General features: G+C 51.6%; 1 protein-coding gene across 1 annotated transcript; it reads left to right on the forward strand.

Annotated features, from left to right (window-relative positions):
* Window positions 1-9,877: 9,877 nt before the first annotated feature.
* Window positions 9,878-13,177, forward strand: LOC309681648 (4-galactosyl-N-acetylglucosaminide 3-alpha-L-fucosyltransferase FUT6-like; the record flags this gene model as incomplete). Its single annotated transcript, XM_082495558.1, has 2 exons — window positions 9,878-9,935; window positions 12,081-13,177. The coding sequence occupies exon 2, from the start codon at window positions 12,089-12,091 to the stop codon at window positions 13,175-13,177; it is 1,089 nt and encodes a 362-aa protein (XP_082351684.1). The 5' UTR covers window positions 9,878-9,935; window positions 12,081-12,088.
* Window positions 13,178-24,606: the final 11,429 nt, after the last annotated feature.

Raw genomic sequence — 24,606 nt, forward strand, 5'->3', positions numbered from 1 at the left:
AAGGCTCTGGCACAAAAATCATCCAGCCCAGGTACTGGTGTAGCCCCTCACCAATCCCTCTCCTAAACCTCAGTTCTGACACCCCCCCTCAGCCCCATGCCATGGTCCCATGGGCGTGTGGGAAGTGCTGGGGCATCTGCTGGAATCCTCACCGTCCTCCTCCAACCAGTGCTGGGTTGGAGCTAGTGTGGAAAGGACGTGACAGCAGAAGCTGGGGACAAATGCCGTGGTGTGCACAGCCCTGGCTGACAGCTCCTGCCAATTGCCCTCTATCCAGCTATGATTTTTATTTTTATTTTTTTTCATTTTTCCAAATGAGCCTGTAAAGCAGTTGCAGCAGCTTTGGAGAACACCAAACGCATCTGAAACATCAGTAGGGCGGGTGCGTGGAGCAAGAGGTGGGTGCAGGAGGTGGGGTGGGTGGCTGGCATCCCCCACGGGGCACCTCACCCCATGCCATCTTCCCTGGGGAGGGTGATAAACTGCGATGCTGGCAAACACCTCGGTGGTCCAGCTCGGGAAGGGCAGGAGGATGCTCATGTCAGCTGTAGAGAGGACTGCCAAAGTCTCCCTGGGGCTAACACAGGGCTGCCTTTCCCTGGCAAACGTTTGACACCATGCAGAGGGGATGCCGGTGCATCCAGGACGTTTCCATAACTCAGACCCAACAGAGGCACCAAAAATAAGATAAGACAAAAATAATTCCAAATAAAGCTTGCCTCTTAAAAGCAATAAATAACCTTGAGCAGATGCTGGCTCGCTCTTAATCCAATTATCTATCAGCAGGCCTACGCAGTGCTGGGAGGAAAAACACACCGACCCCATCTTGCTGGGAAATGGGGCTTCAGCTTCTTCCAGTTTTTGGACTCCCACCCTGCCCTAAATCCAGCAGAGCTCTCCAGAAGCATGAGGTCTATGAGTGGCACAGCAGCACAGGTAAACTTCCCATCCAAGGGCACGCTCTGCAGCCCGAGGGCACTGCTTGTCGTCTGCCTTCTGTATCGCTCAAAGCACTCGGAGGTTGGAGTTTTGCTCTAAAATACCAGATCTTGAATCCCTCTTCTGCCACAGTGATGCCTTCTTGAGTTCTGTGGTGCGGGCTCACGGGGAAAAGCCTTCTGCAGCCCAAAGCACTCATTTTACAGCCGCATTCCCTGCCCAGAGGATTGCAGGGCTTTGCATCCCGGTTGGGATGTGACTCACGGGATGCTACAGCCTTCGGGGTACCCCAAAGACAAAGCCAGCTGGATCCTCTGTGCCCGAGGAGGAGAAACCTTTGGGAAGATGGTTGAGCAGAGTGGGCTTTGTTCTCCTTCCATCTGCTCCTGGCTGCTTGACCACCCACCCATGCGGACCCGCCGTGAGAGGTTGGGATGGGCTCAAGCGACAGCTTCCCCGGCAATCAGTGGCTGCTCTTGAGTCTCGAGTCCCAGCAACCCTGGCTGGTGGTGAGAAAGCCGATGGAAGGCGAGCCATGTCCGCTCGCTGTGACGGCAGTAAAAGTATTTCTGGAGGAGCGCCCTTGCCAGAGCAAATTGTTGGCAACCACGCGCTAATTCTCTTTTCATAAACAAAGCGAAGGAGATAAAAGCAGCAGCTTCGGCTGCCTCCGCCTTCTCCCTCTAGCGCAGCGCCTCGCGCCCTTGCACACCCAGTCCCGCATCTGGAGCTCATTGGGGGCAGCTGCTGGGAGGACGGGGATGGGAACCAGCTGAGCCTCCTTCCATGCTGCCGCCAGGTCCGAGCATGGTCCTCGGGAGGGATCGCGTGAACGGGGCCCCGCTTGGGCTGGGAAGCTTTGTTCAGATCAACGGTGACAGTCAAAGCTTCAAAAACCAGAGGGGTTTGGTCAATCTGTAAGCGGAACAGTGAGGTGGCTGCTGTGTATTTTTCTTAATGGTAAAACCAGCTTCAGATTTCCTCTTGGCCATTCATCCCTCTCAACCAACAGTGGCCAAATGCTGGAAAAATGGGCTGCTTGTTAGATCTTGTGTATGCCCTGAATTTTGTTTTATCCCCGACACAAATGTGAGATGGGCACCGTGGGCAAGGTGTTTCCCTCAGGCTCTGCAAAAAGGTGGTCATCTTGGGAGCTGTTGTTAGAAAGGCCAGTTTAAGCCCTTTTAATGCAGCCAAGGGTCATTGCAGATGGATTTGTCAACACAGAAAGGTTTTAATGGGACAGGGAGAAAAAAAATACACCTGTGTGGCCACAATGGAAATGTTTGCATTTTCCGTTCGCCAGAGGAACATTTTCCGCTTTGGGGTTGGAAGTGACTTCTGTTTAGAAACTTGAGGGCAGCATAGTACAATGCAAAAATAAACAGCAAACCAGCCCAATTCGCTGCAGCCCATAATGAAGCTTTTTGAAATAAATGAAACAGAGCCCCCTGCTTGGCCCCAAAGGAGATCTTGGGAAGTGGGATGGACACCTTGGCTGATCCTTGGCTCTACTGAAGCCTTCCCAGGGCATCTCCCGGTGGATCCTGCAGCTGGTTTTGGGCAGGATTTTGGAGGCTGAGCCCATGGTGTTGACCTGGAGTTACCATGGACTTGCCAACCCTGTAGAGAAACGGTGTTTTAATGAAGGCTGCATATAGCAGATGACAGCTGGGGGCTGTCCCAACGTGGGAGTGCGCCCGCCCAGCCTCAGCTCTCCGAGTCGCTCCCGTTCCACCAGGGTTTGCTTTGTGCTTTCCTGACAAATCCTTGCCGGGGTGCTGGTTTTCATTAGCTGGGGGAGGGCGGTTCGCTGTCTCGTTGGCTCATCCACATCTACCCCATCCTTGGGGAAGGCTTGAGGAAATACCTCGAGTCAAGCGTGCTCGGGGAACTCCAAAATGGTCCCCTCTGCAAGAGTCAAATTATAGAGCAGCGTGTCTTGTGTTACTCTTTGCAACCCGAGACCTGTGGTCCTTCAACTGCACCTTTATTCGTTTATCTAGATTTCCTCTGAAACCAGAGATGTGTTGCTAGCATGGTCTTCATTATAATTTTATCAGTTACATTTCCAGCTACTTTATTACATTTTCCCCTTCTAGACACCCCCGCCCCCCCCTTGCCTTTTCTTGGAAAAAAAAAGATGCCGGGGGGGGGGGTGTGTCACTGCCCAAATCTACTTTCTTCTGGCAACCAAAGTGTGCAGCTGGAGACCTGGAATCGGCTGCAAGCGGGCTGTCTCTGGGGTGCAGCTCAGCCTTTCCAAAGGATGCTTCGCGAGGGTGTGGCCAATGGCTGGTAAAACCCTATGGTCCTTATCTCCGTTTTCAGTTGTTATCTCATGCGTGGGGAGATCCGACTTGTCTTGGCAGCCCTGGAGACACCCAGGTCTTGCCTGCACAGTGGCTATACCTGAGCTGCCCGTGCTGCAGTGGAGGAGATGACAAGTTGCTGCTGGAGGTAACCTCTGCCTCACCCGCTCCTCGGACCAACTGTGCATCCACCCACCAGCCCTGGACCATTTGGAACCTGGACCAACATTGGAACCTCAACTTTGTCAAACCCAAAGGGAATGACCATGTTTTTTTCTCCTGCTCTTGTGCTAAATGATTTTCAGCCCTTCACCATTTAAATTTTTTTTTTATTCTTTTTGTGGAAACCCACGGCAGACAACTGACAAATCACCCTTAATCCACCTGAACTGCTAAATCTCTCGGTAATCCCTCCCCAGCACTGCTCAGACGCTGCTCCCCTACAACAGACCTTCTTGGTACCATTAATCAACGTCTTTGGCTCCCGGGTGCCTCATGGTACGTGTCTACGCAGGGAAACCCTCTCATTTATAAAACCTGGGGACCTCCCACTGTTTCCCATTCCCTGTGACCCTGGCGAGGGGGGTCAGTGCACAGAGTAAACTGGTTGAGAGGGAAGGTCCTAATATTTATATGGAAAGCCATTAGCAGGCAATATCTTATCTACCTTCTGTTTTGAAGTGGAGGCTTGGGGCAATGGCAGGGCTACGGGTAGCATTGGAGCTGCCTCTGAAATGCCCCAACATGCTCCGTTTTGGCATCCGCACCCGTGGCTGGGTTATAGCATGTTCTTAATGTTGTGGGACGAGAGCAGTGGGTACAGAAAGATTTCAGAGAGGGAAAACAAAAGAGCTTAGATCCTCACCCGCTGAATTTTAAAGCCAGACAAAAGCTCCCAAATCCACCTTGGTGCCTCCTGGGACGGTGTGTTTTAGCCAGCTGGTCGCCGTGTGGATGCTGTCTTTCCAGGCCCAGCTGGAGGACGGAGCGGTCTTTGGACTTTCCTGGTCTTAAAAAGTATAAGCCTATGAAACAGCCCTTGTCTTGCGTGCTCCCCTGAGCCTTCCCCAGATGTTGAGCATAGCTTTGAACACACAGGTGGTCAAATGTTGTTTTCTTCAGTGGAAACCGTCTTGGAGAGCCTCTGTGTTGGCTGTAAAAAAAAGGTGAAGAAGTAGTGAAGATGAAAGTGAAAATACAGCAGTGGTGAGACTCCTGCAGGACTTTTCACATAAGAGGAGAGGTGATGACCCCCTGGGAAGGCAGGCACATGGGACACGGGGGGGTGGCAGGTATGTGGGTGCTGGGTAGGCAAAACATGGAACTGCAGCAGTATCGCAGACTGCATTTCTTTAGGAAATGTGGCAAAAAGCAAACCAGAACCAGACTGAAAAATGAAGCGGTGGAATTCCAAATTTGCTGATGTTTTATTCGTGACATCTTCCACAAAAAGAGCCCTCTGCTCCTGGGCTGCGGTGCAGCTGTGGATACAACTCCTTAGCACCCTTTTTTCAAGTCCATATCCTCATAGGATGCTGGGAGTCCAGGTTGAGCTGGGAATGGGAACAGAAGCGAAGACATGATGAAACTCATTGGAAGGAGTGAAGCGGTTGGCAGTGGGCAGTTGGCTGACCTCCAGTCAGCAGATTCATGGTAGCGTTCAGCATATAGATTCTGGACACGTTGTAGATGCTGGACACAGATTGGGGAGGAACTTCCTTGAACATAAGAATTTCTACCTAGACATGAAGAACTTCTGTCCTTTGAGGGCGGCAGAGCACTGGCACAGCTGCCCAGAGACGGGGGGGAGTCTCCCACTCCGGAGCGATTCCAAACCCGCCTGGACGTGTCCTGTGCCACTGCTGGAGGTGCTCCTGCTCTGGCGGGGGGTGGGATGGTGGAGCTCCAGAGGGCCCTCCAGCCCTGACCAGTCTGTGATTCTAAGAGTGGGTCTGAAGCAGCTGGTGGGACTCCAGGAGCCCTAACAAATTTCACAGTGATTGTCCCAATTCAAAAGCCACCAGGGATATCCAAGCACAGGCTGGAAAAATCTTCAAGGGTGGGTGAAAATTGCCCTCACCGCCTAGCTCCCAGAGTGAAGAGTATGGTTGCTCCCTCCTTCCTTTCTCCAAGTGTGGCATGGGATGGGTTTGTGTGTTTTTAAACAAGCAAGCTGCCTGTTGGCAGCGGTCGCATTGCATGTGCGCTAGAAATGATCACTTTTAAAAATCAGGGCCTCCCTCAAGCAGCAGGGACGTTTCCATGTTTACGTGCAGCTTTTATTCTACTTAAGCATCCGGGTCTGTCTGTTCAGATTGTTTGTACCAAGATGGATTTCAGAGGCGTTACTCTTTGCAGTGGCTGAAGTCCTACCCTGCCGCCATCCCGTGCTGATTACTAAATGCTGAGAAATGTAGGATCTTGGCTCTTGACCTGGGAAAGATGCTTCATGATTTCAAGGAATGGGTAGGACGGGGACAGTTGGGGAGGGGCAGCACTCCATGTGTTGGGCTGCTTCGGCGTCGGGGAGGGGAGCATGAATTGTTGTAGGGAACAGAGGGTTGTTTTGCTGAATTTACAGATGCGCTTAGGCACGCCGGAGACACATGGCATCTCCGATTCCCAAAGCTGATGGGGGAAAAAAAAATAACTTATTTCCTCACCAAAAGAAGGCTGGACCCTTTCAGTGCTGTGTGTGAACGTGCCTGGGGAAGCAGGGCCGGTAGTGCTGGCATCCCTCTGGCGTGGTTCCGCTCTGGGTGCAGCACAAGTAATTATTGGGTTTTTTTTGTTTTTTTTTTTTTTCTCTAGAAGGAAATAGCACGTTCTTGGGAACACAAACAGTTCACAACCTTCCTGCACCGCTCCCTGCCGCTCTCCTGGAGGCTGGAGCCTGTGAGGAGCAGCAGTGGGGCTGCCTGGCCTGGGGTACCCCACGGAGTCAGACCCATATCGAAGGGTAGTGTTGCCCTCCGGGAGGAGCTGTGGTCCCGGCGAATGCACAGGACTGGTGATATAATATAGACAGAGCAAAACCACGGGGCAGTCTGGGGAGAAACAGTGGTGATGAGGTTTGGCCCACCCAGGGAGGCAGATGGCTAAGGGGATGCAGGGTTTGGGGGACTGCTGGTGTTCAGGGCTGTCTGCCAACCCCACGCTCCCATCCCAGTCTCCCTGCTGACATTAAAGGGCTCTGGATCAGGCATGGCTACATTTTTTCTTGGTGGCTGCATCTTTCTGCTCTGCTCTTACGGGCCTGTGCCACGAGGTGGGTCCAGCCTAGAATATCAGAAACCCATTGCTGGATGCCAACCAGGGCACAGGGTTATACGATGAGGCACAAACAACACGATCAGCATCTTAGGACCTGTTGTACATTTGGGGATTGGGGCTCTCCCATCTCCCTGGTCCTCCTTGCTTATCTTGGAAACCCACATAAGAAATTTGGCAGGGTGAGAGTCCCTGTTGACACTTCTTTTATGTTTGTGCAGGCAAAAAGGCTGAGGGTGATGAAGGAGAGCATCAATGGTCATCGTGTTTGGTCAACACCTACCCACCCTACCCAATGAAGCTCAGCTGCATGTTCAGGACTAGCACTGGATTCATGCAGGTATTTGCCTGTTGTTGATCACCTCCTAAAACATCCTTGTTCCTGGAAAGCCTCAACAAAATGTTCTGCAAGAGATGAACAGGGAGCAGTTGGAGAGCAGCTGTGAAGGCCCTGGGCAGAGCTCCCTGGTGAGTCTTCGCAAAGGAATTCTGCATTCCTCCCACTGCTCCTCGCTCTTTGCAGTGTGCCCAAAGTGACCGGAGAAGGGAAATGTAGTGTTGTTCCCTTGTAGTCTCTGCAGAAGCTTTTCAAAGGAATTGGAGATACATAGAGACCTTTTTCCAGTTAATTTTAATGCAAACATTAAATGCCTTCATACCAGCAGAGACATATTGCTGATGGGGCTGTGAGGTACATGGTCTGTCCTCTTGGAGTCTCTCTCTTTTCTTGGCACAAGGTGTCTGATTAGATAAACGCTTCTAAGAACCCACCCCTGAGCTGTAGACCTGGGCTATGGCTTTTCCTCACCTGCTACGTATGCCATGGGAAACTAAATGGAGCCAGGGCACAGGTCTGAACACCGTCCCATTATCACCCGTACTGCACACACCTTGGCACGATGTTAGCCCATGCCAAACAGTGCCCTTCAAACAGCATCTGGACATGGTCCAAGGATATAGCCCAGGGCAGGGACCATTCCCAGCAGAAAAGCCTGAACGTGGCTGCAGTTGACTGAGAAGCAGCGGGGATGGGAGTCAAGCTGGGTCACTTGGCCCCAGGGACGAAAACTAGGCTCTGGCCCTTTTATTTGGTAATGTAGACGGATCCAGTGTGTTTGGAACTCCATTGTTGTGGTTTATCCGTTGTGGACTAACTGTGCCCCTTTGAAGGCAGATGGTCTCAGCTGTTCACCCGCCTGCATCCCTGGGTGAGCGACATTAGCCCCGTTGGCACAGGGAATTCAGCCCTTGCATTTTCCTGTGCTCACCTGGGCAAGAGCTTGGCGTCCGAAGCTCCGCCGTCACTTGCTGGTCAGCAATGGCAGTAACCAGGAAGCCTCTCCAAAACACAGCATTATTTGTCTTCAGATGTAGGGATTACTGAGACTATTCATCACATAACAATAAGTCTTCATGTCATCTGCGTTCGGTCCTGCCAAGTCTATTACCTGAACAGCTGCTTTGTTCTGTCCGTGCTACAATCTCACATCACCTTCTGGACTAAGCAATCTGTCACCGCACACCACGTGTGTCACTCGGAACAATTCTCAATCCACAGCTTTGTGACTGTTTTCCATGGCTTCCCAACACTTGCTCACTTGTTTAATTTACATTCATTACCCCTGCCGAGCTCAAGTTCCTTATGGTCCTGGTTTTCAGCGGTACAAAAGTCTTGAATTTTCCACCTGCCTGAAGCGTCTTCCCTGGTGCTGCAGGATCCTTCGACTCGGGGCTTCCCATGGAGCTGGGAAATTCAAATATTCTTTCTCCTCCACAGCCTTGAGTTAAATTGCATCTGGGGACATCTGGGCACGCAGTCTTCATTTGTGCTGCTGGCTGCAGAGCTCATGGACCTTCAGCAAGAAAGCTGGCTAGGGTCTGAACTTCACGACTGCATCTACCCTCATAGGACCAGTCTGTTCTCCTGACGCTAACCAGGTTGCTGGGCTGTGTTCATGTTAGAGAAAGCCTCTTGCCACCAAGGACTGGCCATGTGCAGACTACCTGTAGGCAATGGTTGCTTGCCCAGGTAACTCCCAAATTGCACCTGGGTCACATTTGGCATAGGACTAGCTGGATCATGCCAAAGCTGGGCCATGGACACCATTCCAAATTTCAGCCTCTAGGTGAGTTAAATCCAGAGCTTGTGCCCTCATATTGTTTAAGTTACTGGTATAGGTGTAGCCTGTGACATGGGGAAAGGGCAAGAAGTCAGAGTTTCTCAAGTGTGGAATTTCTAGGCAGAGCAGTTGAACGGCTGGTACCTTCTGAAAGCCAGGTGAGGAGCCGTGAGACCACAGGCTGCCTGGGTCACCCTGGAGTGAGCAAATCATGAGTTATGGCCCTCATCCCTCATGCCATAGTATATTTTTTTTTTGCTCTCACCTGTGCTGGAGTGCTCCCAGGTCTGCAGGAGGCACCTGGATACACTTCAGGTGATCTCCAGCTCTGCCCCAGGAAACACACCTGCTGGTAGAAGCCTGGAAAGGTAAAATCTTCCACCCTGTATTGCCCATTTACAATCCCCTTGTTCCCTCCCCCCCCCCCATCCCAACACCCCAAACCTGCATTAAAGCTCTTTCTGTGAATGTAATTCCAGACCAACAATCCATATTCACAGCTGAATATATTTAAGCCTGATAATAACACATAATGGCTTTTTTATATCCCAGCCAAGTGCAGCCAAGCTCGATGCAAGATCAATTCACTCTGGCCATAGCAAACAAACAACCTTTTCATGTCCACAGACCGTGATGTACAATGCCTATTCACCTGGGCTGGAGACGCTCCAAAGCATGGTCTGCGGTGCTGGACACAGGAGGGATCCCCCAGACAGTCTTGTTCAAGCACTCGTCTACTCTGAAGCTCACGGTGATTGCTGGTCACCAGTCCCAAGATGCGCTTTAGCTCGAGATCCTGGAAAGGTGACCTGGAGATATGGCCTGGCGTGGGAATGGAGGCAGCTGTGCCATGAAGTCCATTAGCTGACAGGGGGACTTGCAGACCTGATGCCAACACCTCCACTCCATGCCAGCTTTGCCCATCCTTCCCAACCAGAACTGTCCTCCTGCAACGCAAGGTGGAGAAGAAAGCATACCACAGGCAAATCCTGGGGGTTGAGACTGGCAAAGGAAGCAAATTAAGTCCATGTGCAGAGGTGGTAAGGTATGCTTTAACCACAAGCAACGTCTGGGCTGCTTTATTTGACCGTTCCTTAATTTGTCAGATGACTCTGTCCTGGCTTTATTACAGCTTTTATTATTGGATGACATGTTTCTGGTGGTAGCAACTGGCACACGCTGCTAATCCCTCCCCGTGTCTGAGCTCTCCTTTCTTCTCCTCCTTTCCTGGTTGTGTCATCTACTTCAGTGCTCACCTTCACGGCGCACTTTCTCACCAGGACCAAGCCTGGAGGTGAGTTGCGACAGTCCTTTCTTTTTTCAATAGCTATGGGAGGAGGAACCTGACTCGGGCTATAAGAGAGAGGCACTGGCTACAGCAGGGACGGGGTCTGCAGTCATCTGTTTTCACCTCTGATTGCGCGGAGGCATTGCTTCCCTCCCTGTTGTGTCCATCAGCGGTATAGGTACCGCGGATATACAAGATAAGAGGTGATGGGTGCTGCACCCACCAGCTTCTGCTGGAAATCCTGTTGTTGTGGGGGATGTTACAGTTACCTGTATGACCGCGGTGGAGCGCGGGCTGATACTATATGTGTTTCCTTGTCCTTTATTTGATGTTGGTATGCAATCAATCCCGTCCTGTTAGACAACAGGAAAAGCAAAAGCAGCAAGACCGGGGCTTTGGGGCACAGACAGCGGCTCCTGCAGACCACGGCAAGTGGATCAGTAAGAGCAATGGGGTGTTGCAAACCTTGAAAGACCATGACTGTTATCTGGTATGGAGGAGCAGCCAGCGGGGTAGCGGTCATAAAAGCGGTGATGGCGGTGCTATGAGACAGACTGTTGGAAGTCGGGCTGTGGTGGTCATACAGGAGCTAGCTGTGCTGTGGCGGTGGCTACTGTTCATAGGACACCGAAGCAAACCACACAAACAGGGCCAATAATTGCTACAGATAAGCTGTTCTGAAAGGTTCCTTGAGGTCATAAACTGAAAGACAAGGAAACACCTATAGCAGCAGCTTGCCGGTTTGCAGGTCAGTTCCCCCACAGCCATGGGGAACAGGAGCTCCCCCAACCCACCACCTCAGCGTGACACTGACCTCAAATTCCAGTTTGTGGCTCACGGGCCTATTCTTCTGGTTCATGTTGTCTTTCTGGGGGCCCCCTTGGGGTCTTCTGTTTGATGTGGCCACACACATGTTCTTCTGAAGTTGGCATTTTGTCCTGGTCTCCCGCTGTGGCAGGCAGCATTGTCTGTGTCCTGCAGCCCCCTGTGAAGCCCAGAATCTGCCCCAGTGCTCCTGTTGAGCTCCGGTGCGGGGGCTCCTCTTTGCACGTGACGGGATTTGTGCTGGGGGACCCTTGGTGGCTTCCCTGGAGGGGTCTGTAGCCCTGGGGCATGTGCCTACTTCTCCATGCCCCCCACCCTTTTGGTACCCATCCTAGACATGGTATAGTGGGGGACCCCAGCCTGGCCATCTTACATCTGGGGTTTTATGGCTATATGTTTTTAATCTCTATAGCTTTATGAATAATTAAGTAAATAAATATATAAAATATATATCTAAATAGATATAGCTATATAAAAATATACACATCTATACATATATAGAAGAATATATATCTAAACAGAATATATATAAATTAAAAAAATACACATCTATACATATATGGAAGAATATATATCTAAATAGAATATATATGAATTAAAAAAATACATGTTTGTACACTCCTTTATGTATACTTTTATGTGTTCTATAGAGGTACATAATATACATTTATATAAAATATGTATATAGTATACAAATGTATACATTTTTATATATGAGCATTATCTTTTTATATATGAGCATTTCCCCATACAATGGAGGCAGCCAGCCAATCACAGGGCTGCTTCCTGGTCCAAAGGAGGTAGGCAGCCAATCACAGAGCAGCCTGCGGTTTAAAGAGGGGGCAGCTCCCTGCCCTGCAATGGTTGTCCCTGTCCTAAGATGGTGGCCAAAACAAAATGGCAACCCCCTGTCAGTAGAAGGGTGGCCGTCCGGGTCTGGTGCACTTCTGGGTAAACCAGAAGGAGTGGCTGTCGGTGGGGCCTGTGGCCCTTCTGCCCCTTCTCTGGTCACCGAGGTGACAGGCCTCCCCGTGGCAGAGCAGGCCACCGCGTGTCCTGAGGAACCCGCCATGGGCAGCTCATGGATCTTCTGGGAAACAGGGCTGATGAGGAAAGGCAGTGGAGGTGATGGAGGGAAGCCTGGGGTCTGTGGAGGGGCGGCTGCGCCCCGTGGGTGACTGTGTATGGCGCTCCAGAGACCTTTCTTTCTGCAAAGAGGCGGCTGGAGGTCAACGCCTGTCAGGTCTTCATGCTGTCCCCTGAGCCACATCCCTGCTGGGGTCACTGTGCCCCCATCACTCGGTGTCCTCTCTATGGTGTTTGCAGATCCATTCATGGAGCTCGTGGAAGGGAAGAAAATCTCCTGCAAGAAACTCCTCACCTTCCTGCTCTTCAGCTTCATCTTCAGCTCCTGCCTCTTTGTTTCTTTTCGTCAGTTCAGGACTTCTGGGCCAGAGCATCACGATTCCAGTCCCTCTGCACAGACAGCCCCGCACGGAAACACCAGCGTCCCACCAAAGGGTGAACACAGGCTGACCATCCTGCTGTGGAAGTGGCCCTTTGGGCACCACTTTAACTTCATAAACTGCTCAGAGCTCTATGGCACCCCGGACTGCCACTTCACCGTCAACCGCAGCTGGTCCCAAAAGGCTGATGCTGTGATTATGCATCACAGGGATGTGTGCAGGGACACGGAGGGGCTGGCCCAGCTCCCCAGACTCCCTTCCCAGCGCTGGATCTGGTTCAACCTGGAGTCCCCAAGTCACTCTCCAAACTTAGGCGCAATGGACAACCTCTTCAACCTGACCATGTCTTACCGAAGAGACTCAGACATCTTCACTCCTTATGGGGAGCTACAGCTCCTTGGCCAGCCCCAGCCCATCAGCATCCCAACCAAGACCAAGCTGGTGGCCTGGGTAGTCAGCAACTGGAGAGCGGACTCCCACCGGGTAAAGTACTACCAGGAGCTGAAGAAACACATCGCTGTGGATGTCTACGGGCAACATCACTTGCCTCTGCCCTGGGACAAACTCCTTCCCACTGTGTCCCAGTACAACTTCTACCTGGCTTTTGAGAACTCGCAGCATGAAGACTACATCACCGAGAAGCTCTGGAGGAACGCCTTGTCCTCTGGCACCGTCCCTGTCGTGCTGGGGCCTCCTCGAGAAAACTATGAGCGCTTCTTGCCCCCTGACTCCTTCATCCATGTCAATGACTTCGCCAGCGCTAGGGACCTGGCGCGGTACCTGTGGGAGCTGAGCAAGGACGCCGAGAGATACCAGCGCTACTTCCAGTGGCGCAAGTGGTTGAAACCCGTGGCGGGGGTCGGTTGGGCTCTGCACGTCTGCAGAGCTTGTCACTTCTTGCAGACGACGGAGGCCAGGTACCGCGTCGTGCCCGATCTGTCCGAGTGGTTCGTGTAACTGCTGTTTGCTCAGCTCTCTGCTGTGCTGCAATCTCTTTGTCCCTGCTGGCGGGCTGCAATTTCACGGAATGATTGAACTCAATGGAAATGGAGGGACAAGAGGAGCTTTGAAGCGAACAAGGACAAGGAAGCAATTAGCTCTTTTCATGTCTTTGTCTTACTGGAGAACAGACTGTCAGAGTAGTAAATCGGGGGTTTTTTGGTGATCTGTTAGTTACCTGAACAACCCGTTGCGCTGGCTGCAGCTTGGTCTTTGGAGACGTTCACCTTCAGTCTCTGCAAACAATCCTGGACCAACTCCACAGGGCGGAGAGCCGAAGCAAGTGGCCAAGAGGGGAAGGTGAAATAGCCATACCTATCATAAACCTGTTTCGAGGACTTTGTACCATGCAAAGCTGTGGCTTGAAGGCGCGGCCACATCACCAGGAACTGGTCGTGCTCCTCTCTCCCAGCCCCGCAGCCCCAGTCCTGCCCCTGCTCTGCCTCGGGCTCTCCCTGACTGTCTTTGGGGCGCTGCATCAGGAGCCTCAATGGGCTGAAAACAACTCGATTTATTTTACAAGGCTGTTTTTTGCACAGGTTAGCAAGCCAGGGTGGGTTTGAGGAGGGGTGCGACAGCAGCAGACTGGTGCAGGTAAGGCATGGGGTGCCAAGGATGCCCCTGGAAGAACCGTGGGTTGTGGTGCCTGCAGCACCCTGTGGCAAGGAGAAGCTCAGGACCAGCACGCGACGAGCTGCCTCCTCCTCTGTGCCTCCAACATCGCAACTTCTGGTATGAGCTGATGCCTTTAGGCCACGTGTTTAAAAAACAGTGAATAATTGGCCTTTATTGAGCTTCCTGCTGCCGTTCAGGTCGTGTCGCTGGAAAATGTTTCCTTTCCAGGTCGGGGAGCCCCATTGCACGGACACAGCCGTGTCCTCCCAGGCTCCCTGCCCATACCTCTGGACATTCAGTTTGTTCCCCGAGCTGCGCTTTTCAAAGGTCTGTCCTGACCCCAGGATGTTTCCACGAGGAAAATCAGCTCCGAGTCCAGCAGTGCACACAGAGATGCAATTGTTTTCTCCATCACCAGCATTTAGCAAACATTTCCGAGGAATTCCCTCTGCATTTCCTCCCGCAATCATTCTGCAGAAGAAGGACCATCGACAAGACCTTGGCTTTAGCATTGCGAGTCCCTTATTTTCATTAGCAACCTTTGCCACGTTTGTTTTTTCTCTGCTTTGCAGATGGGTCGAATACATTGATCAGCACAAGCCTAAGAAGAAATCCTTCACTCTGAAACCTGAACATTTATCTTTCCCGTCTTTTTCCTGTCCTCCTAACAGCACCTGTGTAGGTGGGACCTTCCTGAGGCTGCTCAGTTTCTTGAAGAGCCCTTGCTGGACCTTAGCGAAGCCCTTTGGAAATTCAGGTAGACAAACGTGCCACATCTTCCTTAGCCATGTGCTTGCTGGATGCTTCAAAGAGGAACAATAAATTTGTGAGGCATCAATTTTTATGGCCAAATAATCGTCCGTGCTTCTGCCTCTGCCTTGTCTGCCTGCGGACACACGCATCTCTCCTGCAGACACGCACACGTGTCCTGCAGACACACACATCTCTCCTCCTTTAGCATGTAGCTTCTGGGGTCTCATCGACCGACCCTGGTGTTCTTCCCATCTTTAGAGCTCATCTTCAGAGCAGCTGGAGAAATTTAAGACTTTAAGACTGCTGATTGAGCTGGTGTGGATGTGGAGAAGGGATAAATAATATTCTGCAGGTGAGCTCTGTGAGCAGTCTGTTCGCACCAATGGGCAGCACTGGGGAGTTGGGAGGGACGGTCACTCGTTTCGCTGCTCCTGATAGATTTGGAGGATGCCGCCTGTCCCCGGGCTAAATCCTTCCACCTCGAGACTTCCATTGGGAAGCCTTCGGCTTTGAGCATTGGCCCCCAGAGCTGCCTTTTGCCGGCATTGCCAGCAAAACCGGGTACAAAACAGAGCGGTTGTTTAAACTGAGCAGCGACAGAGCACTGCCTGTGGGGGCACAAAGTCCAACTGCTTGGAAAGGGTGTTCTGTTTGAAAAAACAGTTGCAAATTTCCAGGAGCTGCTAGAGACGACCCATGCTGCGTGCATGAACGCAGCCCAGAGGCGCTTGCTCTTGGCTTTAGCCAGTGGCATCAAAAGCCTTCCCAGATAGAAATCACAGTGTAAAGCCCCATGAACGTGTTCGGTTCACCCGAATTCTTTTTCTTTATCCTGTTTTGAAGAGACCTGCTGCAGGGAAGGGGAGTTCCTGGGGGGTGGCAATGAGTATGCTGGGGCAGGGCTGTTGTCTCCGGGGGGTTTAGATGCCTCCTGCAAGCAGTGGGTAACTGCAGAGCTGCGGCTCCCTTGGCCAACAGGTTTCCCGAGTAGACGAGGTGGCATTTGCCAGGTACGGAGCAAGTGGCTGATGATGGGCAGGGAGCCCAGATTTGGTCCTGCTGGAGACTTGGTGATGATGTTTATTGAGATCACCCCGTGCATTAAATAGACATCTTAATAAACAGGCAATTCGTTTCCAACTTGGATCTCTTTCCTTTGAGCGACCTGCAGGCTCACACTGGGGAAGAAAATGCTCGTGACCAGGAGCTTCAATCCATCCCCCTCAAGACCTGGTTTTGTGTAGCCCCTGACCCCGTCACTGGAGTTGGGCTCAAGGCTGCCCACGGTCCTCTGGAAGGAAGCGCACCCGGGGCTCTCTGAAATTCTCCTTGATAAACACACTAGCAACGAGTAAATATTATCAACAGAAGGTTATCAAAGCAGATTGAGTGGCAAATGACAACGCAGCGATATCATTAAAAAGGTTTAATTAGTTTGGCTCTTCTGTGTGCCTGTTTGAGTGCCAGAGCGTGTATAAGGTACATGGAATCATAGAATTGTTTTGGTTGGAAGAGACCTTTAAGATCATCAAGTCCAACCATGAACCCAGCACTGCCAAATTACCACTAACCCATGTCCCTCAGCGCTACAGCTGCATATCTTTTAAATCCCTCCAGGGATGGTGACTCCACCGCTTCCCTGGGCATATATATACATGTACAACTCATGTACCTCATGCTCTTGGATGAGCTTCAACCTCATTTCAACTTCAGAGGTAAGAAGGAAAATCTCTTGTTTCTGAGGAAGGCACTGGATTGGTTATCAAAAAGGGAGAGAGACCTTCCTCCACCTGCTGGCCACGCTCTTCTTGATGCCCCCTGGGATGCCATTGGCCTTCTTGGCCACCAGGGCACGTTCCCAGAAGAAATCTTCACTAAGAACCTTCCAGTGGAAAACAACCCCCCCCCAGACCATTGGTCTAGGACATCCCCAAGTTGCAAAAAGAACTGGAGGAAAAAGAAGCTTCTCCAAAACCAGTCCAGGAAGGCACAAAGCCGGGCGGAATCCTGGCCAGCCACCCCAGCTGAGATGCCTTGCCGTGCAGATGGACCCCGTCAGAGCTGGTGCTGGTGGCTTTTTCTGAAAATGCCAAACTTTGGTGATAATGCACTCCGGGAACGAGGAAACGCCAACGTTTTTTGCTCCGTTGTGCTGGGAAGAGCCTGGATGTGGAAAGCCCCTCTGGCGTAGGGCCGGGAAGGGAGCCGGCTGCAGGGAAGAGGGGAAGGAGAAGGCCTGAGCTCAAAGCAAATGCTAGGGGTTTGTCGGGAGAGCACAAAAAAAGAATTAAATTTGGAAATGTTCGGTTGAGGTCAACCTGAAACACATGCTGAAGGGTGGGGAAGAGCCGGACCGAAACTCGGAGTATTTTTTGAGTGGAAAGAAATGCCTTTCCAAACTTGAAGAGCTCCCGGATGGAGACGCTGACGCGAAGCCCCGGGCTAGGGAGGGCTTTCTCTCAAGCAGAACGAGGAGCATTTCTGCAAAACAGAACAATTTCCACCGCCGACGGCGGGTGATACACACCTTAGAGCGTGGCCGTGTGACGCAGCGGGCTGGGACACACGTGGAGGGGGATGTTGAACGGCAGGAGAGCACCTGAAAGAGCCTTGGGCTCCTTGGCGTGGGGGAGCACGGGGACAGGGCTTGACACATCCATTTAGTAGACATCTTGCATGCAGAGGGGGCCAATTCTCCCAAATTTGGGCTATTTACCCTTGCGGAAAACCCCTTTTCCAGCTATGGGGAAAGTCATCCTTGCTAATGCCTCCTGCTGCTGCAGCCCCGCCAGCTGGGGCCAGGGGAGAATTTTGGGATGCCCCGCTCAGCAAAACAGCTGGAAGAAATCCCCCGTTTTCTCTTGCCAGCCTCCCAAGCCCGCCTCCCTTTGCTTCCAAGACCTGGAGTCACTTAATACCTGTTAAAAGGAGTCACGTCCCATAAATTTTTGGATTCTTGTGCGGAATGGCAACACCAGGGGGATCGGCTCTCCCCTTTTGCACTTGAGCCTATTTTGGCAGGTCAAGGCCAGCCAACCTTGTCCCTCCCCTGGGTCCAAGGGCTCTTTGGGGACCTGGCTGAGCCTTGGGGACAGCAGCAGACCCTGAGGCCATCTGACCTTCGAGGCTGCAGGAGCGAAGACAAAACAAATATGGAGAGGGGCAGATTTATGAATGTCGACCTCAGCCTCATCCCCCAAATTTTGCTGCAGCCTTCCAGAGGGCAACCAAAATACGAATTTGAGTTCTGCTGAAGCATTCGGGGCTGGGCAGACCATGGGGTGGTAGGAGCTCGCGCCCAGCTGTGGTCCTTGAGGAGGGGACGTGGGGTTGGCAGGATAAAAATATCTATAATTAAACCTTCTCCTCCTCTGAGCGGCAGCTCGGTGCTGCCGTGGCGTGGGGAAGGGATGCCCGTGGGCGACGTGGAGCCACACACAGGCTGATTTCGTTAGGGGCTGGGAAAGCTGACACCGCGCTTGGGAAACTCGGTAAGGGGGGACTTTCATCGAGGGAAACATCTGGATGGCTGCGCCACGGGGGCCCGGGGCTGGGAGACAGCGTTGGGAAGTCACGGTCTGGCTTTTCCCCAAACACCGGTGTCGGGGCTCGCAGCCTCCTGGCCGAAGTGGGTCCCCATCTCCGCACCCAGTTGGAGATACCAGCGTGAGGGGATGCTTCAGTCCCTCGCGGAGAAGATGGGAGAACACCCCGTTTGCCCCTAAACCTCTCGTCTTTTTACCCAAAGATGGTAGGAGGCAGGCTCGTGTGTTCCCAGACGATGTTTTTGGGCAGAGATGGTCCAAAAAGCAGAGAAGGAGAGAGCTTTACAGGGACGTTTCCCCAAGAGGGGAGAAAGAGACTGCTGCTCGTGGGAAACCAGGGAGATCATGGTGGAGTTTTTGGAGCAGTGTCCGACTTCTGCTCTGCAGAGACGCCATGGCCGGAGGGGAGCCAAGAGGAGAGGCAGAGCTGGGGAGAAACACAAACCCTCACCAAATCTGGCTCAGCAGAGCTTTGCATTTGGGGAAGGGAAGAGAAAAGGCTCAAACACACCAAAATCCTGAAAACAGCGGCTGGAGCCTTACAAGTTCCAGAGTTCCTTCATCGCTGGATTTGTCCTTCTGGGTGTGCGAAGGTTCCTGAACCAGCCCTGTAAACTCAATTATTTCCAGTTTTCCGGAGCCTATGAGCAGATACCCCCCGTGCTTTGGAAACCTGCTCCTCGTTTTATCCAGGGAGGTTGGGAAGGGGAACGCGAAACTATGAAGCCTGTTTTCTCCACGGTTGTCCGGCACCACCGAACCCCCTCCTTCCCTCGTGGCAAAACCCCAGCAGCCGCTGAAGCAACGGGTGTTGTTCCTGGGCTTCACCTTTCTGGTAGGACTAGCAGAGATATCGATGGACAGATATCACCGTATATGTGGGTCGGGTTTTGGTTTTTTTTTAAGACTTGCAAACTCCACACTCTCATCTTCACTTTTATTTCGTGTTTTCCAGTTTGAAGCCAGGCTGGGTTTGTTTTCCCACAGTTTTTCTTCCTGGGAGGTAATTTTGAGAAGCTCAGACTGAGCAGTGGGGTTGAGCGCTCTCAGCATCCCATTTCCCGCCCGTTAACTTTTTTCCATTGAAAAAACGAACAAATGAATCCGGAACGCCATTTGAGAGCCGGGACTTTTAAACTGGGACTTTAAAGCACGCACCAGCCAGTGCAAATCTCCCATTTACACTATGAAAGTTGGCAGCACGCACCTTATCTCCACGGAATTGCGCCCAAAATCAGGCTGGCCCCAGCCCGGCAGCACACGCAGTTGCCTCCAACCGTTGTTTTCTATTTTTTTTTTTTTTTTTTTTTTCTTTCTTGTGCTTTTGGAGGAGTCAGATTTTCCAAGCAGCCCTCGCCAATTTGGTCATTAAAACTTCAGTTTGTCCTTTTTTTTTTTATATATTTTTTTTATTTTTTATTTTTTATTTTATTTTTTATTTATTTTATTTTTTATTCTATTTTTTATTTTATTTTTTATTTTATTTTTTATTTTTGCACAGGCTGGCAGCAGGATTGCAGCTCCTCTGAGTTTCTGGAGGGCGCACGCGCGCACACGGGCAGACGCGCACGCATGCGCGCGCGCGCGCCCCCAAAGATTTATGAGTCTCAAAAGATGCTTCGTAAAATATTTACAAAGCGGAGCTTCGAGCGTGAATGTTTGACTCGGCCACGAGCCGGCCACGGCTGTCAGGCCTCTGGGTGGCATGAGGGGGGAATATAAACAGACCTTTTTTTCCATTCCCAAAAAAACCACTATAAACCTTTGTGGTTCAAAAGCCAGGGCGGCTCGCTGCCTTCGCTCGAGATGAAGTGCTTTGCTAACAAACGCGGGAACTTGTACCCCTTCTCACCACGGGCACCAGTTTCAGCCTATTTTTCAGTGGAAAAAAAAAAAAAAAAGAATAATCATATTTTCCTGGACAGACTGGGGTGGGGGTGGTGGACGGAGGCATTTCCCTGCCTCGGGGACGCTGTCGCTCCGCACGTTAAATGCCATAGTGTGTGTGTTAAATGGGGGTAGCGTGTCTTAAGACGGGGTAATAGGTGTTAATTGGGGGTAATGTGCGTTCAGTGGGGTTCGTGTGTGTTAAATGGGGGGGTACCGCGGGTTAAGTGGCGATGAGGTGGGTTAAGTGGGGGGAGCCCATGTTAAATGGGGGCAACACACGGCTAAAGGGGTCAACGTCTGTTAAATGGGGTTAATGTGTGCTAAAACGGGGCTTAAACGCAGGTCCCTGGGCAACCGGGTCAGTCCAGGCGGGGATGAGCCCTCCCCGGACTCCGGCTTTTGTCCCCAGTGGAGCCACTGGAAACCAGTAGCAGGGAGAAGGAGCTGGGGTGGGACCGGTGCGGGTGCGGCGGCAGCGGCGGCGGTGCCAACGCTTCCATTTTCTACAGCTTTCAAACGGGTTTGTGCCCTGAACTTGGCCGGGCTTTCAAACCGCAACGTTTCACCCAAACCAAAATATTACCCGCCACAATCGTCCGAATAAGAAGAGCAACAACCCCCCCCCCCCCCAGCCAATACCTGCTGCTGGCTTCGCGACGCTTTCCCTAGAAAATAAAAATATAAATATATATATATATATATAAATATATAAAATAAAATATGTTTCTAACCTCAGCGCTACTTCCAGATGAGCAACTGAACCTTTTTTTTTTCTGGCTGACCTTATCAAAACCTTGCTGTTTCTTTTTTTTTTTTTTTTTTTTTTTTTTTTTTAAATGTGATTTTGCCAGAATTGGCATGTCTTTGAGCCAACCCAACTGGAAGCGCCTTTACAAGAAGGGGGCAAAGATGATTATTTCTGTGACTGAACCCCCGGGGGCAACAACTCAGCTTTGGTAACATATCAAATCCTCAGTTTGCATAAATATATATATATATATAAAAAAATATACAAATATATATATATAAAAAATATATAGTTTTGCAGCAGATGAAAATGAAAGAAATGGGGCTGTTCACAGGTGTGCAGGAAGATTTCTGCAGAAAACTGGCAAATAAAGTCAAGCTCCTGCCATCCTTCGGCCCTCTCTGCGCTCCCAAAAGAAAAGCCAAATTCCCCATTTCCCAGACCGTCCCCATCCCCATGTTGGGGACGTAACAGCGCTCACCCATAGGCGGCAGTGAAAGACGATAACCAGCGAGAAATCAATATAATCCTCCTTTTATTTTCACTTTGTCGTGAGTATGTAACAGCATCACACCCGAGTTTATGTTTGTTTAAAAAAAATAATATCGTACTGCTTTTTTTTTTTTTCCCCCAACGTTCAGAATAAATGGTAAAAATGTAATAAATGTAAACTGCACTTGGCACCATTTGGATCAATAAATAAAAATAAAAAAAAAAAAAAAGAGAGAGAGAAAGAACGCATTACGTAGATGGCACACTATGGTATCTAAATAAATAACATAAGTTACTTCGAATAAATAGAGAGTATCTAAAATATAGATGCATTGCATCAACTTCTGCAGATGGTCGGTCAGACCCGACAATACCGGAATGGGTTTATCCGGATGGTGCTGAGCGGAGCCGTGGGCTGCACCGTGCGCTCCCACCCTGCTCCCGCCGACGGCGGTGAAACGAGTCTCCTTTTTTTCCTTTTTTTTTTCCCTTTTTTCTATTCCCCCCCCCCCCGCCCCCTCCTCTTGGGTCTCAAGTTTGAGGCTACGCCTTGTTTAACCGAGAACGAAAACATGTGGTAGCCCTATTTACGACGGGAAGAAGGCTGAGGTTTTGAATACCGCCGAAAAAAAATAAAAAAAAATAAAAAAAAAATTTGTCTTGATAAATTGGGAAAGTGATTTCTTCCCAGCAAATTTCTGGACCTGTTTAAGTGAGGAACGCTCCCTTTGCCAGTGCTTTCATCGAGTGGAAACAATGATGTTAGACCCGTTTCCCCCTCCCGGATACCAAATCGGGAGCGAGACCGTGTCGGCGAATGGGACCCCGACCGATGCGAGTGACGGGTGGATCCGAGCCAGAGCCGGAGCCGCGGCGCTTCGGCCGCCTCCTGCACCGGCCAGCGTTACACAAACACAGCCGCGCACGTCTATAGATGTGTATAGTAAAACACAATGAAACGGCCCATAACTCATTGTCAGAGAGCCGGAATAACATAACACTCGTATTTTGTGCTGTCACAAGCACCAGAATAGGTTTAAACATCGCCTCGTGTTTCCAAACCTCCTGATTTTTCCAACGCTCTGCGACACCCTCGTCTCCCGGCGAGCGATGCCGCTGCGCAGAGCAAACCCGCCGCAACGGATAGGCAAGCTGCAAAAAACCCCAACCTCAAAACACACCCCCCCCCCGACAGATGTTACACGCTATTTATTATTATTACCAATAAATAAGGCATGGGATGAGGAGGAAGGAGCCAGATGAGCTTTGAGTAGGGGATTTTCCATGCTTTTTTCCCCCTTTCTGCATTGTAGACATTCTTCCGGACAGCTCCGGCTCCTATTACAGCGGAGAGGGCCGGAGAAATGGAAAGCATTAGGGAAATATCAGCCTTTTCTATTGGAACCGCGTTGGCGTGCCCAGGCGGCAGCGATGCGGCGGCGTAGGACAACACGGCTCCGGGTCGGGCATCGCTCCCGCGGCGGAGCAGAAGGAGCATCGCGCAGAAGATGACCTCCCCCGGAGTTGGAGGCAGGGAAGAAGAGACACGCAAGCAAAAAGCCGTCCCTTCGGCCCCGGCCACGACGCCCCGGCTGACCCCGAGGCTTTTTCGGGGGGGTTCTGCGGTTGCGAATCCCAGCTGCGACCCAGCTGTACTTCCCCCCTCCACCCCCCCCCCCCCCAAAAAAAAAAAATAACAAGCAGGCGCAGTGGCGCTTCGCCGCAGCGGATGTCCGGCTCTTCCCCTACACCTCCGCACAGGCTGGTGCTCGGCTGCTGGCAGGGTGAAATAAATAAAAAAAGAAAAAAAAAAGGAGGAAAACCCAAGATTAATTGGAGATATTCGTGTTGGTTTGTAACACACGCGTTGCATTGGGTTGTTTTTTTTTTTTTCCCTTATGCGCCTGTTTTTTTTTTGGGGGGGGGGGGTTTCAAGCTGGATTTGCGCCGTGCATGGGCGATTTGCAGCTGGAGGGTGGGAGAGCGGGTCCGGGGTGCCCAACGCCCTCCGCAGAGCCCCCTCGCCTCCCCGCTGCTCCCAGCGAGGGATGGGGGGGTGTCCCCGCCGGCCGGGAGAGCCCTCAGCCCGCTCACGCGCTCCGCCGGGTGGCTGCACATCACGGCGCCCGAAATCCCTTGATATTGCAAAAAAAATTAAAAAATTGCCAAACCGGGGTGCAACCAGCTGTTTGGGGAAACGCCACAGCTCCGACATTCCCCCCCCCCCTTCGGGAATATTGCTTCTGCAGCACCGTACCTCGCTTTATTGCTCTAGTTCCCTTTTTTTTTTTTTCCTTTTTTTTTTTTTTACTGGAGGCTTCTGCAACGAAACTAATTTTAGTTTTATAGTAGTGAGAACTGGAAAGCACCCAAGCCCTTGAGAGTGCAGTTATTAATATTAGATTTGGGTGCGTATTTTTTTTTTTTTTTTTTTTTTTACGAAGCCAAGAGCCGCTTATCTGCCGTGAGCGCCGCGGCGCGCATCGCGCTGCCGCCTGCCCACCCGCCCTCCCCACCCCGTGTCCCCGGCTGCTTATTTGGGGCCGTCTTTTTAATTTCCAGCCAAACCCGGCGGCGCAAACTCTCCCTCGTGGTGCCGCAGCACCTCGCACGGCTGTTCCGGGCAGCTCCGTGCACTTGTAACGTGGCTCGAGTTTGTTTGGTCTCAGCAGCGTTCGCAACCCCGGGGCGCAAGGTTGGCCAGCGCGTGCAGTGCCCCCACGGACGGGTTTCGCGCCCCACGCCTGCGGCTGCCTTCTCCCTTTCCCAACAGCGAAGGGAAAACTCTGCGTTCCGGAGCGCAGGCTGCTTTCCCCGGGGACGCCGGGCTGCGCGGCCGGCCCCGCCGAAGGATGGTGTTTATATTGCTCCACTACCTCCCGGCTCCGCTCAGCCAAGAGCAGCGTTTGGATGAAAAACGAAATAAAAAAAAAAACCACCCAAAAAAAACAACAAAAACCACCCAGCCTGGCCCTTTGCAGAGGTCGGGAGTGCTGCTGTCGCCCCGCGGGGGATGCAGCAGGGAGAGCCGTCTCCTATCCTAAACCGAACTGTCCCGTCCCGGGGGATGCTGACCTGCTGCCCGAAATCCTACAGCAGCATCCCCGGGTTGTCACGGTCAATACTACAAGCACAACATCTTGCCACCGCGCTGGGGGGGGGGGGGAGAGGAGGTGCACGGGATTCTTTTTTTTCCCCCCTTTTAACCGGACCGAGGAGCTGGGACGCCGTTGCGATCGGGGTGTGGGGGGGGACGGCAAGCAGAGCGGTTTTCCCTCGCGTTGGTTAATGCCCAGGACATGACACCAATATTCTCCTTCTGTTTATGATTTGCTTTTTCTGGG

Source organism: Vanellus vanellus (assembly GCF_965231255.1).
Source record: "Vanellus vanellus genome assembly, chromosome: 25".
Classification (NCBI taxonomy): domain Eukaryota; kingdom Metazoa; phylum Chordata; class Aves; order Charadriiformes; family Charadriidae; genus Vanellus; species Vanellus vanellus.